Source organism: Crocodylus porosus, unplaced genomic scaffold (genome assembly GCF_001723895.1).
Source record: "Crocodylus porosus isolate Cpor-Errol unplaced genomic scaffold, CroPor_comp1, whole genome shotgun sequence".
Taxonomy (NCBI): Eukaryota; Metazoa; Chordata; order Crocodylia; family Crocodylidae; genus Crocodylus; species Crocodylus porosus.
Window position 1 is genome coordinate 196783578 of NW_017728906.1, and position 13510 is coordinate 196797087.

Consider the following 13510-nt stretch of genomic DNA (forward strand, 5'->3'; position numbering starts at 1 on the left):
CTAGATGATCTGCTCAGGTCCCTTCCGACCCTACAAACTATGAAACTATGAAACTTATCCAAAGATACCAAAGAGGTTTTAGGCTAAAACCTGGGGTGGATGGAAAGCAATGACTGAGAGGTAAAGGGCTATAAAAGCTATTACTGAACCATCCAGGGGCCCTTTACATTATAACTGTGGACAGTCATGCCAAAGTAAAAGGTTGTAGCCCATAAATTGAACAAAACTCATCATGTTTTCCCCTTTAGGAACTCCATGGTCCAGCAAAGAGCATAAGAGAGCCACAAACATATTGATCACATGCAACAAACGGGCCCCTTCTCTCTGTGCGGTGGGATACAGGGAATCTCTCTTTGTTGATCAGTCCAAGTAACAAAATCCAGTGGCGGCTGATCATATGGACATTGATGTTCATTCATAACATGTTTTTTTACATCCCAATCATAAGCCCTTAGGGAAAAACATATGTCAGTTGATTGAATGGCAGAACCAGGCCAGGCCAGCTCTGTGTGTTGATCTGTTTTATTCATCTTCTCAGTCTCTATGAGCAGTGCAATGTGCTGACTCTTCAGAGGAGACTGGGGTAATGTTCGAAAAAAACAGTTTTATCCCATACCTGTTTTTTCCCAGGACTTGCCTTTTTAGGGTTAATAACAGGAATGTCTTCAGGTGCTCTTAGGTTTGTAGGGTGTGTGCGAGTGAGAGAGAGATATTCCAATGCCCTTATTACTCAACAAAAAAATATATGCAGGTTGTCCTTCAGCTCTAGATATGCATAGGCATCTAATCTGGCACTCCAGAGATCTAGGATATACACAAGCAGATCTGATCCCCTACAACTGTTGCTGTGCAATGGCATCGATGTTACAGGCTACTCTTCTTCTTGTGTCTCCATCATAAACTAGATGTTTTTCCAGAATCTTGCACAAGCGATGGCCGTTTCTGTTGCTGCAGTGAAGTCCTTCTTCCTACAGGTCTCGCCAAGGAGTCAGCAAAACAAGCAGGTTCTCTATGGTCTGCACTTCACCGCACTCAGATGTATTCATGTCAGTAGAGTAGCCCCATTTGATCATGTTTTGATCTTCCAGTTTGTGTGCACTTGCAGTTCAGGCATTGCTGCGTTGACCAGTCTGTATCAGCCCCTCTGGGAAAGTTCTCCTGGGGTTCCAGCTTCATTTCAGGGTACCTGGTTGCACCTAATCTTTCCTTCCATAACCTCAGTTATGCCCTGCCAGCTGTCATGTCCAAGAGTGCAATAGTGGTCCCACAATTCTCTCTCACTTTAAGCCATTTGATTACATTTGGTTGCTACAGATGAGAGGAATGGGAATATGGGGAGGAATATTATTTTTGGCTGCGGCAATAGCTGGTAAAGAGAACTGGTTTCTCTACTGGGCTCTTCCGCTATTTTTCTCTGTGACCTTGGAGCAGTTGCTTAGGTCAATCTTTTAAGTGTGTCTGTTGATGAGAGTGCTAAATTTGGGATACTTGGGACCTTTTTTGGAAATGCTCCGTATCTGGTGTTGCCAATTGAAGTTGCGGGTGCTTAGGGGATAGCCAAAATCAAGTACACCGTGTCTTGCATTAGGCACTCAGGATCTGAAAACTTCTCTCATATTTAATTTTCTCCACTGTGAAATGAGTATTATACTATAGCCTGTCTCTCTCTAGGATGTGGTGAACCTCAGATGTCCTTTGATGAAAGACACACCAAGCACCATTACTGTTTGTTAATAGTTAGCAGAGAATTGATATTACAGACTGTAACACGATTATGTCCTCCCTACCTGTGGGAATGTGACTGCCGATCCAGTAATGGGGGCATGATGGCCCTGTTTGCTCTGTAACTAGTCACTGAAATGCCTGCACTTCAGTTTATTCTGAAGGGAGCCATTTGGCAGCCATCTATGGAACGACCACACTTACTGCAGCAAGAACTACTTTGTGCCCCGTAAGCAGACGCTGATGGTCTATGTGGGTTTTCTGCTGATTGTAAAAGATTCCTTTTAAGTGTGTTTGAAAGACATGAAGAGCAGGGTAGGGGAGCCATTGACTGGGCTGAGCTCAGCATGCTGCTAAGAAAAAGAACATGAGACTGAGCAAAAGATATTCAGGCTAAGGGCCAGATTCTCAGCTGGTCTAAGTTGTGTCTCAGCTGACTGCTGCTTTGAATTACATCAACTGAGGACTGATTTCTGTTATGGTTTCTACTTCTGTTTCTGGTTTTCATTATAATAACTGCAGTATGTCTATTTGATAAATTAAAGTTTTTCACCCAAAGCGATAAACTAGAACACCTAAATGTGTGGTATTGGATTTTTTTTTCTAGGGTTATTTCCAGCACCGCAACTCTTCCATCATGTCTGACCCAATAACACTCAATGTTGGAGGAAAACTCTATACCACTTCCCTTTCCACACTGACTAGCTTTCCAGACTCCATGCTGGGAGCCATGTTTAGTGGGAAGATGCCGACCAAGAAGGATAGTCAAGGCAACTGCTTCATTGACAGGGATGGCAAAGTCTTCCGTTACATCCTGAACTTCTTGAGAACATCCCACTTGGACCTCCCAGACGACTTCCAGGAGATGGGCTTGCTTCGGCGGGAGGCAGACTTTTACCAGATCCAGCCGCTGATTGAGGCTTTGCAGGAGAAGGAGGTGGAGCTGTCCAAAGCTGAGAAGAATGCCATGCTCAACATCACCCTGGATCAGAGGACACAAACGGTTCATTTCACCGTGCGAGAAGCTCCCCAGATCTACAGCCTGTCATCCTCCAACATGGAAGTGTTCAATGCCCACATCTTTAGCACGTCGTGTCTGTTCCTGAAGCTCCTTGGCTCCAAACTTTACTACTGCTTCAACGGCAATCTCTCTTCGATATCCAGCTACCTGCAAGACTCCAATCACTTGACCCTGGATTGGGTGGCAACTGTAGAAGGTCTTCCAGAAGAGGAATACACTAGACAGAACTTAAAGAGACTTTGGGTGGTGCCGGTTAATAAGCAAATTAATAGTTTCCAGGTATTTATTGAAGAGGTGCTAAAAATAGCTCTGAGCGATGGCTTTTGTGTGGATTCCTCCCACCCGCATGCCTCAGATTTCATGAATAATAAGATTATTCGATTAATTCGGTACAAGTAGAAAGGGCCCATTATTATGTTAACACCACAGAGGTAATTTAACACAGGTGAAGTGTTTCCTTATAAGAACCACTTCAGGACACAGCCTAATATAAAACTATGCTAATCTGGATTAAGAATCGCTAACTGGGAGTTGATTTTTCCTTTAATATACTTACCATCATGACCTTTCAGAATGTCCATGTTTTGGATGAAAGGGATGTCATCTGGTGGCTTGAATCAAGGACTGGGTATTGAGAAGTCCTTGTTTCTGTTTCTGCCTCCTCTAACTCGCTGTGTAATTGTGGTCAGGTCACAATCTTTCTCTTCCTCAGTTTTCCCACCGGAAAACAAGGATAACAGTACTCAGCCTATCTTGTAAGGAAGCTGTGAGGCTTCAATACTCAGTGTTTGCAAACCACTCTGAAACCATCCGGTGCAATGGCACTATAGAGCTGCAGGCTAACACTGGCTTGATGTTGCACTGCCTTGCATGTGGTGTCATCTTTGCAGGATAGAGATTTCTGATCTCGTCCTCCCTCCCTTGCCCTCTCCACACACCCCCTACACAGGTGTATGTGGCCACGCAAAGCATGAAGAGCAGAATCGGGTCCGCTGTGCTTACACCAAAGACTTCTTTTCCCCGCAGGGCTGGCTAATTTTCTTTCCCCTGCCATGAACGTTCAGCCCTATTCTTCTGCCAGGGAAACTGTGAGAGATTTGTATCACAAGTAACAATGGATGCCATGGGAAGAGGAATAATGGGATCCAAGAACTGAGGAGAATGTGGGTTTTGTTTGAAGTGGCTGTAGCTACTCTTAAACCAGCTGCTTCCAGCCTTTTCACAGCAACCCTATTTCCAGGTTAATGACTCCTCTTCCAGTCAACTTGTGCACTCAGTTCTGGGTGGAGCTTGATAGACACAGTAGAGTTTCCTTACCCCACTATGAGTGCCCATTTGTGGCGGTGACCCCTTTGCTTGAGAAAAGCAGCAAGGATTCAGAATAGCAGAAGTCTTAACTGCATTAAAGGTGAATAGATATAGTCGCTCCTGTCATGCCATCTGTGGAGAAGACACTTTATTTCGGCACGAATTAAGAAGATGGAGAACGGCAGCCCCCAAAACATTCTAAATATGCTTGAGCCACTTCTACCTGTGCAGTATTGCCAACCCTCATGATTTTTGGCGTTGTTCTTAAATTAAAGTCTGTGCTTCGGGGATGTGAAAACTTAGCTCTTTTATATTTATATATAAATACATATAAAAGTGCTAAGTTTTTTTCACATTCTCAAAGTACAGACTTTAAAAACAACACCCAAAATCTTGAGATTTGGCAATACTGCCTGTGCCTCATCAGTTCTGTCTGGGTCCACTTGCTTGGTGGAGACATGTAGTATATTAAAAAGGGTTGTGCTAAACATGGGTTGCCTTTTGGAATAGATCTGGTCCTTTCTAGAAGGATCTACATTCAATTTTTCTAGTTACTTTTCTTCCATAAAGACCCAATTCTCCCTCAGTCCTGCACTTTGGACCACATGCTACCAAGCCAGAACACAAACATTTTGGGCTTCCTTGGCTCCGAGGTAAATGACTGCACAAGATGCAGGGCAGTGAAGAGCTATGGCTGAAAACAGCCAAATGCTGTTGCTGAAGGCCTTGTTCACATTATGGCAGGCAAGGTTGTTTGGGCAAATGTGATCTCTTTTATTAGATCAACTAACTGACTGGAAAAATTGTTCTTTGGAAGCTTTTGGGCACAAACACCTTTCTTCAGGCATAGGGAGAGTCTGTTGGTGTTTTGTGTTCTCCTTGTTCACACTATAACTTTTCATGCAATTTGCAATCAGCTGGTAGTTCCCCAAGGTGGTAGCTCATATCTGTTGCCCTTGCAAGCATGCAAGTCTGGCAGTGGGCTCTCAGATCAGGTTTTAACTCAAGTATTGCTTGTACTAGTAAACTCTAGAAAATCTCCCATTGTCTGTCATGAGAAAAAAAGATGCTCTGGTCCAGCGGGCACCCCATAACCAGGTTTCATGCTTGGTACTCATTTCCTCCAAATGTTTTTTTTTTTAAAACAGGCCTGTGCTTTCCTGTCAAGCCAAGTCTCATCCCAGTCCTAAAAGAGCATGATGTAGTACTGAAACATTGAAGTCCCCAGCAGAACGTTGTGGAGGAGCTGTGTCTGGTTGCTGTTATTAAAACCACAGAGATCCATAAAACTCTTGCTGTCTTCTCTGCATTTACTGTAGAGATTACAAACCAGGCAAGGTCTCCTGTGTCACTGCTAACAACCAGATGTTGCAGCAAGTGCTGCTTGTGACTTCATATGTATTACAGCCTGTTTTGAATCAGCAGTGAACCAACACCCCAGTACGATACAGCTGGCACCATGCTGCTAGAGGTTCTGTCTTTTGCACGGATGTAAAACAGAGGCCCTGACCCAGCCATTAAAAATCACTTGGCAGCTTTCACAACATTAAGAGGATTTTAATCTGCATGTTTTGGCCTGAGTCCAAACTCCAGTAATTGAGTCCTTCCAATTTAAAAGTTATCTTGCAGTTTCAGCTGGATTGGGAAGTGTTTTTCACTCCTGATACTAAACTGTAGTAGAGTATTGCTATCTATGTACAGTTAAACAGCAGCCACGTTCCACTTCAAAGGGTGGTTGGTACATGCCAGTGAGGAAGCAAGGCAGTTTTTGTGTGAATCTAGTTCATAGGATTAGTTTGTATATAAGCTGGACATTAATGCGTGTTAGATTATTTGGATAATGTCACATCATGTGCCTTAAAACAAATAAGCGGACAAGGTTACCAGATTCCAAGCTAGCTCTGGTGAAGTCTGGCCTGACATGTCCTCAATTCTGTTTCATCAAAAGAAATCAACATTGTCAACATTTAAATAAGCCTATTTAAATGTGTAGCAGTGAGAAGGCAGGCACCAGGAACACTGCTGTATAGATGAACACCAGCCACGGGAGCTGGAAAAGGTGGTAGCTGTACACCTCAACCTCCATCACAGGTCAGCACTGCAGAGCATTAGATGACAAGCAGGTGCCTTTGCATCATTCAGATGGTATAAATGGTACTAATGACACTACAGCTGTTAATATTCCTCCATCCATTTAGAGACTACGTAGACAGTGAAAAGGAGCTTCCTTTGCAGTGTTTCTCGAAATAAGCAGCAAAGAGAATGAATAGCTGTAAAAGAGAACTCCACCTCCTCTAAGAGGAGAGGGATAGGCCTGTGATAAGCAGGGATCCTGGTTTTCCCAATTTAAAACAATCCCCAATTTTTGGTTTTAAAAAAATTACCCCCAAATCCACATTTTTCTGTGATTTAAGTGAAACGTCACTAATATATTTTCGATATATATATTAGTGGTTCAAGTATTGCTTGCACTAGTAAATTACACTACATATATATTTGATATATATTAGTGGTTCATTTTAATTACGGAAAAATGTGGATTTGGGTTTACTTTTTTTTTTTTTTTTTTAACTGAAAATTGGGGATTTTTTTAAATCAAAGAAAACCAGGATCCCTGATGATAAGGCTGATGAAAAAGCATTAACCTGTAGCCAGCTCTTCAAAGAGTGGAAGACTGGAGTCTGATCTTTGATGCAATTTTTCTCTGTGGCCTTGGACAAGTCACACAGCCCCTCTGCCATTATGATTTCCCCTATAAAGCAGAAAGGGAAATGTTAGGGGCCTCCTCAACCTCCTCAGTGAGTTACAAAGCTTAATTAATTAGTGCTTGCAAAACCCATGGATTTAGGAATTCTAAGTATTAACCTCTTTAAATGGTAGGATCTAGCGGTGAGAGTTGTCTATGGGGAAAATCGCTTTCTTGTCAAAGCTGCACTTAAAGAGGATCAAAATGAGCTGGTAAGGCTAGAAACTTAGGATGGAAATGAGATGAGACCAGTATTGGTCTAGTAAAGAAAGGCCTTGTTCATACATATCCCTCTTTGATTATCCTGGTACAGTTAATACCAGAAAGCTTGTATCTGCCATTTACACTGATATAACTTGTAACTGTAACTCCTGTTCTCTTATTTAGGGGAATAGGTTATAACAATATAAAGCAACTATATATCAGAACTGTATCCACTTTGCTTTTTACTAATTTACATCATTCGTGAATACCGGATCCTTCACTGAAACAGTGAAATTCATCCAGAAAACCTGAGCCTGACCCCTCATTGCTGTGAACCTAATTTCCCTGGCCTATATGCAAAGTGGATGTAAAACACTATTCACTCGTGATGGAAGAGCTTGCCACAGCCCTGGCTTAGAGAATCACATGCCTCAGTTCTGTTCTTGAATCCCCTGCTGACTCACCGTGAATAGGTCCGGGTGCTAATACCATGCTCCAGAGCAATGTCCTCATGCTCGCTGGTTGGTTGCAAGCAGGCTGCTCCTGAACCAGCAGCATAGTCACACGCATGGAGTACTTTGAGCAAGCTAATTAGCATTGCCGAGGGACAGTGTCAGCTTGTTGCCACGCTTGTTAGCTCAAACTGTGCACTAGGCAGACATAGCTAGCTTGCTTCTGGTTTAGGAAGTGGCCCATCTGAAACAGCACACCATGCCTGAGGTGGCTACTCTAAAGTGAGGCAAGTTACACGCAGATATAATCTGTGCATCACAGGCTTCCTCCATCTGCAGTGTGGGGATAAGTCATACTTACTTATCACAGTAAAGTGTCGAGAGACCCCACAAAGGGAGACTGTTAGGACAGAAAAGCACCAGAGTCAGACTAGACAGTAAATAGGGTGTGATCTAATGACAGTGCTGTCGCTAAACGGGTGTACATTCAGTCCAGAGGGATCTTCTGCATGCAAAAGGTTATTATACAGCAGCTTATTACAGCCTAGAAAAGACCACTCTTCAAGTTCTGCATATGCCACTGGGATCATTAAACTGACAGGTAGATGCAGTTCTGAGATGATTAAATGAAATGGGAGATCATGGGAAAGTAGGGTCAGAAGGGACCTCAAGAGGTCATCTGGTCCAGCCCTCTGCTCAAGGAAGGTTTGTCCCTGACCAAACAGTCCCAGCCCAGTGCCTGTCCAACCTGCCCTTGAAAATCTCCGGGAATGGAAATGATACATGAAGAGTTGCTGAGGGAATTTAATTTGTATAACTGGGGGGGATTCATGGGTGTTAGCAGAAGGTAAGAGTGGGGGTTGCTACTGCCTGTAGCAGATAGTAGTGAAATGAGCAGGCGTGGTATCAAGTTAGAGGTGAAGTACGAATGTGAGGACTTGTCTTAAGGAGGAAGAGGGATAATCGGCCTGGATGTGTGCAGAAGTAGCTTAGAGACAATGCTAGGAGAACTGATAAAGTTGAGGAAGATTCTGCTATGGATGAGGGGTCTGACACCTGATTTGTGATGGTAATTTCATGACATTATGACTTGTGCTGGTAATTTGACAGTAGCCAGAGAGCAATGCCAGATTTGCACATGAATGTGTATCAAATATACGCAGAGTGCCAGCTGCTTGTACTCCTCTGCCTTGATAAGTGAACAGGAACTGCTGCTTGTTTGAGTTCAACAGCAATAAGCACCTGTGGTTAATCAGATTTATTCTCATGCTACCAGAAAGATGGCCATGTATTAGGTTTAAAGAGGGTGAAAGGTTTTACCTTTGGCCTATGCTGTAAGGACTCTGCTACTAACAATGCTTTGTAAACTAAACCCGGGATCTTTTCATGCACTGATGCTTCCCAGACAAAGGAGAAGCTATGAAAGTGACTGTTGCTTTTACAGATTCCATTAGACTTAAGTGTAGAAAATGCTACTTGTTCGTTTTAAAACATGCAACTCTCCTAATACAGCAGGCCAAATGCAGAGCCACCCACAAAAATGGCCAAACGCCTACAGTGCAAAAGCAGTGTTCATATGTAGCCCTTTCCAGCCAAAGTCCTCTGAATTATTCTAGACAGGACTCTACCTACCATACCAAGAGTGCATATGAGCATAAACATGCAGACTATACCTTACAGAGAAGGCCTCTAATGTGGAGAGTATGAGGAGTGAGTGGCCCACCTCCCTGTATATTCTGGAGAAAACCAAGAGCCACGGATGGAAAATATTCCCTCCTTATTTTCTTACTGCTGACTGTAGGATTTTCTATTTGGTCACAATTTGGTTCTGCATTTGCCGTGATAACTGTATGTTTGACTTGATAAAACACTGTCTTAAGTTTCCTCTACCCTTTACACAAGTCTTGTAGGACTTACTTTTGGTTTCCTACCATTTTGTCTTCTACTGTATCTCTTCCAAACAACGCAATTAAAGTGTGCTTTAAAAACAAGGTAATAATATATGATGACTGATGCACTAAACACTGTGCTGGCCATCGGTTTGTTTGCTGAACAGAATGCAATGTTGTTTTCTGCAATGGTAGCTTGTTTCTCTCTAGAACTTTATAAAATACATGATCGCAGCACTGACATCCGGAATTCACTATTGCCGAGAGCTACACCAGGAACTGCAGATCCCTACCAAGAACAGCATGCGTACCCATTCAGAGCATTGTGCCTGAGGGTGAACTACCAGCCACCTTAAACAATAACCAGGCCACGTTCGCTGCATTGGTTCATTTAAGTTTAGACCAATTATTATTTGAACAGCTTAGTTCTTTAGTGGAGACTTCTATAAAGATGCAACGTTACAGCTGTTCAACTTAAGCCTCTTCATAGTTCCAGAGTTTGAACAAGGAGCCGCATGATGTTAATGGGGAGCTGTTGCCTTACAGGGAAAAAAGCAGTTATAATTATGAATTGTATTAATGCAGCACCCACAGGCTGTTTCCAAAACATGTAATAAGACAAGGTCCTTGCTGCAAAGTTGCTCACAAGGCAGCACGCAAAGTATCACCCACCTAAGCAAGTCTTGGCATAAGCATCAGCAGTTCCTCAGGTAATGATCTTGAATCTGCAATACCTCTACAAATACTTCACAGCTACACATGGCAGCCCTTGGCCCTTAGTGGCCCTTATTGGAAATCAGGTCCAGCTGGAGCTGAACTGGTGCAGCATATTCCAGAGCAGTTTCTTCAGGATGAGAGGAAACCACAAAGCCAGTGCAGCTGCATCCAGCTCTTCTCTGTAGTGCCCTGCTTTGACTTAGCTAAAAGGGAGGCGCACACCCAATGGCAGGGTGGGGCCATCACCAGGGAGGACTATACTGTGGTTGCTTGGGGATGCAGGCGGGTGGTCAGGGAGGCCAAAGCAGAGATGGGACTGGGACTAGCTTCCCAGATCAAGGACAACAAAAGGTCCTTTTTTAAATACATAGGGGGCAAAAAGAAGGTTCCAGGTAACGTGGGGCCCCTGCAAGACACGCTAGGAAATTTGGCCATCACACCAGATGACAAAGCTAACCTATTTAATGATTTCTTTGCCTCCATTTTCCTGAGCAGGGACCAGAACAGCCACCTCCCCCACCCTGTGCCCCCTTCAGGCCCCAGGGAAGGTGCACCTAGGCCAAGGGTTAGCGAGGAACTAGTCAGGGAACTTCTGGAGGGACTTAGATGTATTCAAATCAGCTGGTCCAGACGATCTCCATCCCAGGGTGCTGAGGGAATTAGCTGAGGTCATTGTGGGACCCCTGGCATGACTGTATGAGCACTCGTGGTGCCAGAGGACTGAAAGAGGGCCAATGTGGTTCCCATCTTCAAAAAGGGGAGGAAGGAGGACCTGGGAAACTATAGCCCAGTTAGTCTTACCTCGATCCTGGGCAAGCTTTTTGAGAGAATTATTCTGTTGCATGTCCACAAAGGGCCAGCAGGGGAGATTATGCTTAGGGGCAACCAACACGGGTTCATTAGGGGCAGGTCCTGTCAGACCAACCTGGCGGCCTTCTATGACCAGGACACAAAATCCTTAGATGCAGGGGTAGCAGTGGACATAGCCTTTCTGGACTTTCGGAAGACCTTCGACACTGTCTCTCACACCGTTCTCATCAAGAAACTGGGGACCATGGTGTCAACACCTACACAGTCAAATGGGTCGCCAACTGGCGGGAGGGTCGCACCCAGAGTGGTGGTGGACGAGTCATTTTCAACCTGGAGGGATGCGGGCAGTAGGGTTCCCCAGGGTTCGGCCTTCAGGCCCGCACTGTTCAACATCTTCATCAGTGACTTGCATGAGTGGGTAAAAAGCACCGTTCAAATCTGCTGGTGACACTAAGATATGGGGGGATGCAGCCACGTTAGAAGGAAGGAATAGGCTACAATTGGACCTAGACAGGTTACAGGGGTGGGCAGATGAAAGTAGGATGGCATTCAACACTGACAAGTGCAAGGTGCTGCACCTGGGGAGGAACAACCAGCACCATACCTACAGGCTGGGAACTCCCTTCTCGTCAGGGCACAGGCAGAAAAGGATCTTGGAGTCATCACTGATGCCAGGATGAACATGGGCCGGCAGTGTGGGGATGCAGTCAGGAAGGCCAACCACACCTTGTCATGCATCCAGATGCATCTCGAGCAGGTCCAAAGAGGTGATCTTCCCCCTCTATGCGGCACTGGTCAGGCTGCAGTTGGAGTACTGCATCCACTTCTGGGCACTGCACTTCAGGAGGGATGTGGACAACATGGAGAGGGTCCAGAGGAGGCCACTCGCATGATCAGGGGGCAGGAGCCACAAGAGAAGGCTGAGGGGGTGGGATCTAGTGGCCTATTACAAACTAGTCAGGGGGGATCAGCAGGCATTGGGGGAGTCCCTGTTCCCCCGAGCACCACCAGGAGTGACTAGGAATAACAGTCACAAGCTGGCAGAGGGTAAATTTAGGCTGGATATCAGGAGGCGCTACTTCACGGTCAGGGCGGCTAGGGTCTGGAACCAACTTCCAAGAGAAGTGGTGCAGGCTCCTACCCTGGGCGTGTTTAAGAGGAGGCTGGATGAACACCTTGCCAGGGTCGTTTGATCCCAGTACTCTTTCCTGCCATGGCAGGGGTCAGACTTGATGATCTGCTCAGGTCCCTTCCGACCTTACCAACTATGAAATTACAACTTGGGAATTACCCCAGAGGTCACTATAGACTGTACAAGCAGTTCTGGCCACACATTTCACTCCCAAATCAACAGCAAAAGACCTTCTGGGGCTTTGGTTCGGTGCTCATTGAGGGAAGAGTATTGCCTTTGTGGTACGCCAATAAGGGACACTCCTGTGCTGAACCACCCACCTCACTGCACCTGACCAACTACCAAGCTCCAAGCATCTCCCCTGTGGCACGTATGACCGGCCAACCCCCTTCTTGGAGCACACCCATAAGCCTGGGGTAACCGCCACCACCACCTGGACTCAGGTCTCTGTCTGGGCCCTGTGCTGCCCGGGATATCCCCAGGTCTGCAAGGCCTATGTGTTTCTATAAGCCTGAAACATAGAAAGTAGCCTCCCTTAGTCAGCCGAGCAAAGGGAGCAAAAAGACATGCTCAATCCGTCTCAAGCATGTACCACAAGGCTTGTCAACGGATAGCTTTAATGGGTAGAGAGGGAAGGCTTTGGGAGAGGTACAAGTCAGAGAAGTATCAAAAGAATAACCCTGAGCAAACAGAATCAGCCTGACAGCCATTTAATACACTTTTAAATTACTGTAAGCTACCTTTCTAGTTAGGTTTCTGGTCATTTACTCACTTCAGCCTCCCAAAAGAGAGAGAGCTGCAGAGATCCAAGTTGCTGTGTAAAAGTCCCAACATGTCTCCCCTCCTTCCTGGAGAACCTCTCCCTTAAATAGCCCTCCTGACTTCACCTTCTAGATCCGGTCAGGAGCAGGTGTTGTTTGATGCTGACCAACGAATTTGAAAAGCATCACACCTTGACCTGAACTCAAGCCTCTGCCCCCAGGTCAGGAGGCCAGAGCTCAAAACAATAGAGGATAGGTCTAAACCCACTTACCTGACTCAGATCACATACACCATAACCTGTGGCAACCAGATTGACAGACAGGTGAGAAGACTGAGACAAAGAAAGGAGAGAAAAGAGAAGGATAAAACCCCAAAAATCTAAAAGTGGGAGTCTGGAAGAGGATACTTCCACACCCTTCTTCCTCTGCCACATGCAGCCCAAATACTTTGTGATGTAGTTGATGAGCTGCGAGAGGATTGTAGCCACTAAGAGGTGAGGCTTAACAGGCACAGCAACTGTATAGCCTAGACAGGCTGGATGCAACAGGGGTGCCTTGGAAGTGCAAATAATTAAGACTGCATCTTGCAGTGTGCTCCCTGCCTATTCAGTGAACCAGCACTTGTGAGCTGAGCTGCGTGGGTGGGATTGGGACCCAACCATTAAGATCAGTCAACAGGCCACGGGAAAAGCAACCCAGTGACCCTCCTGCCTGCAACCAGTGCCTTTAATGCCAGTTCTGCCAAGCT

The 13510-nt window shown here is 45.3% G+C and overlaps 1 protein-coding gene across 2 annotated transcripts in view; it reads left to right on the forward strand.

The window, feature by feature from the left end:
* Positions 1 to 9475, forward strand: part of KCTD21 (potassium channel tetramerization domain containing 21) — a 15896-nt gene extending 6421 nt beyond the window's left edge. The window contains exons 2-3 of one of the 2 annotated variants that reach the window (XM_019530425.1): positions 2330 to 3022; positions 5200 to 9475. In XM_019530425.1, coding sequence (XP_019385970.1) covers positions 2360 to 3022; positions 5200 to 5241 — 705 coding nt within the window. In that variant the 5' untranslated portion in view covers positions 2330 to 2359 and the 3' untranslated portion in view covers positions 5242 to 9475. Of the gene's footprint in view, positions 1 to 2329 lie in introns of both variants that reach the window. The other variant, XM_019530424.1, reaches the window with a different exon arrangement.
* The last annotated feature ends 4035 nt before the right edge of the window (positions 9476 to 13510 follow it).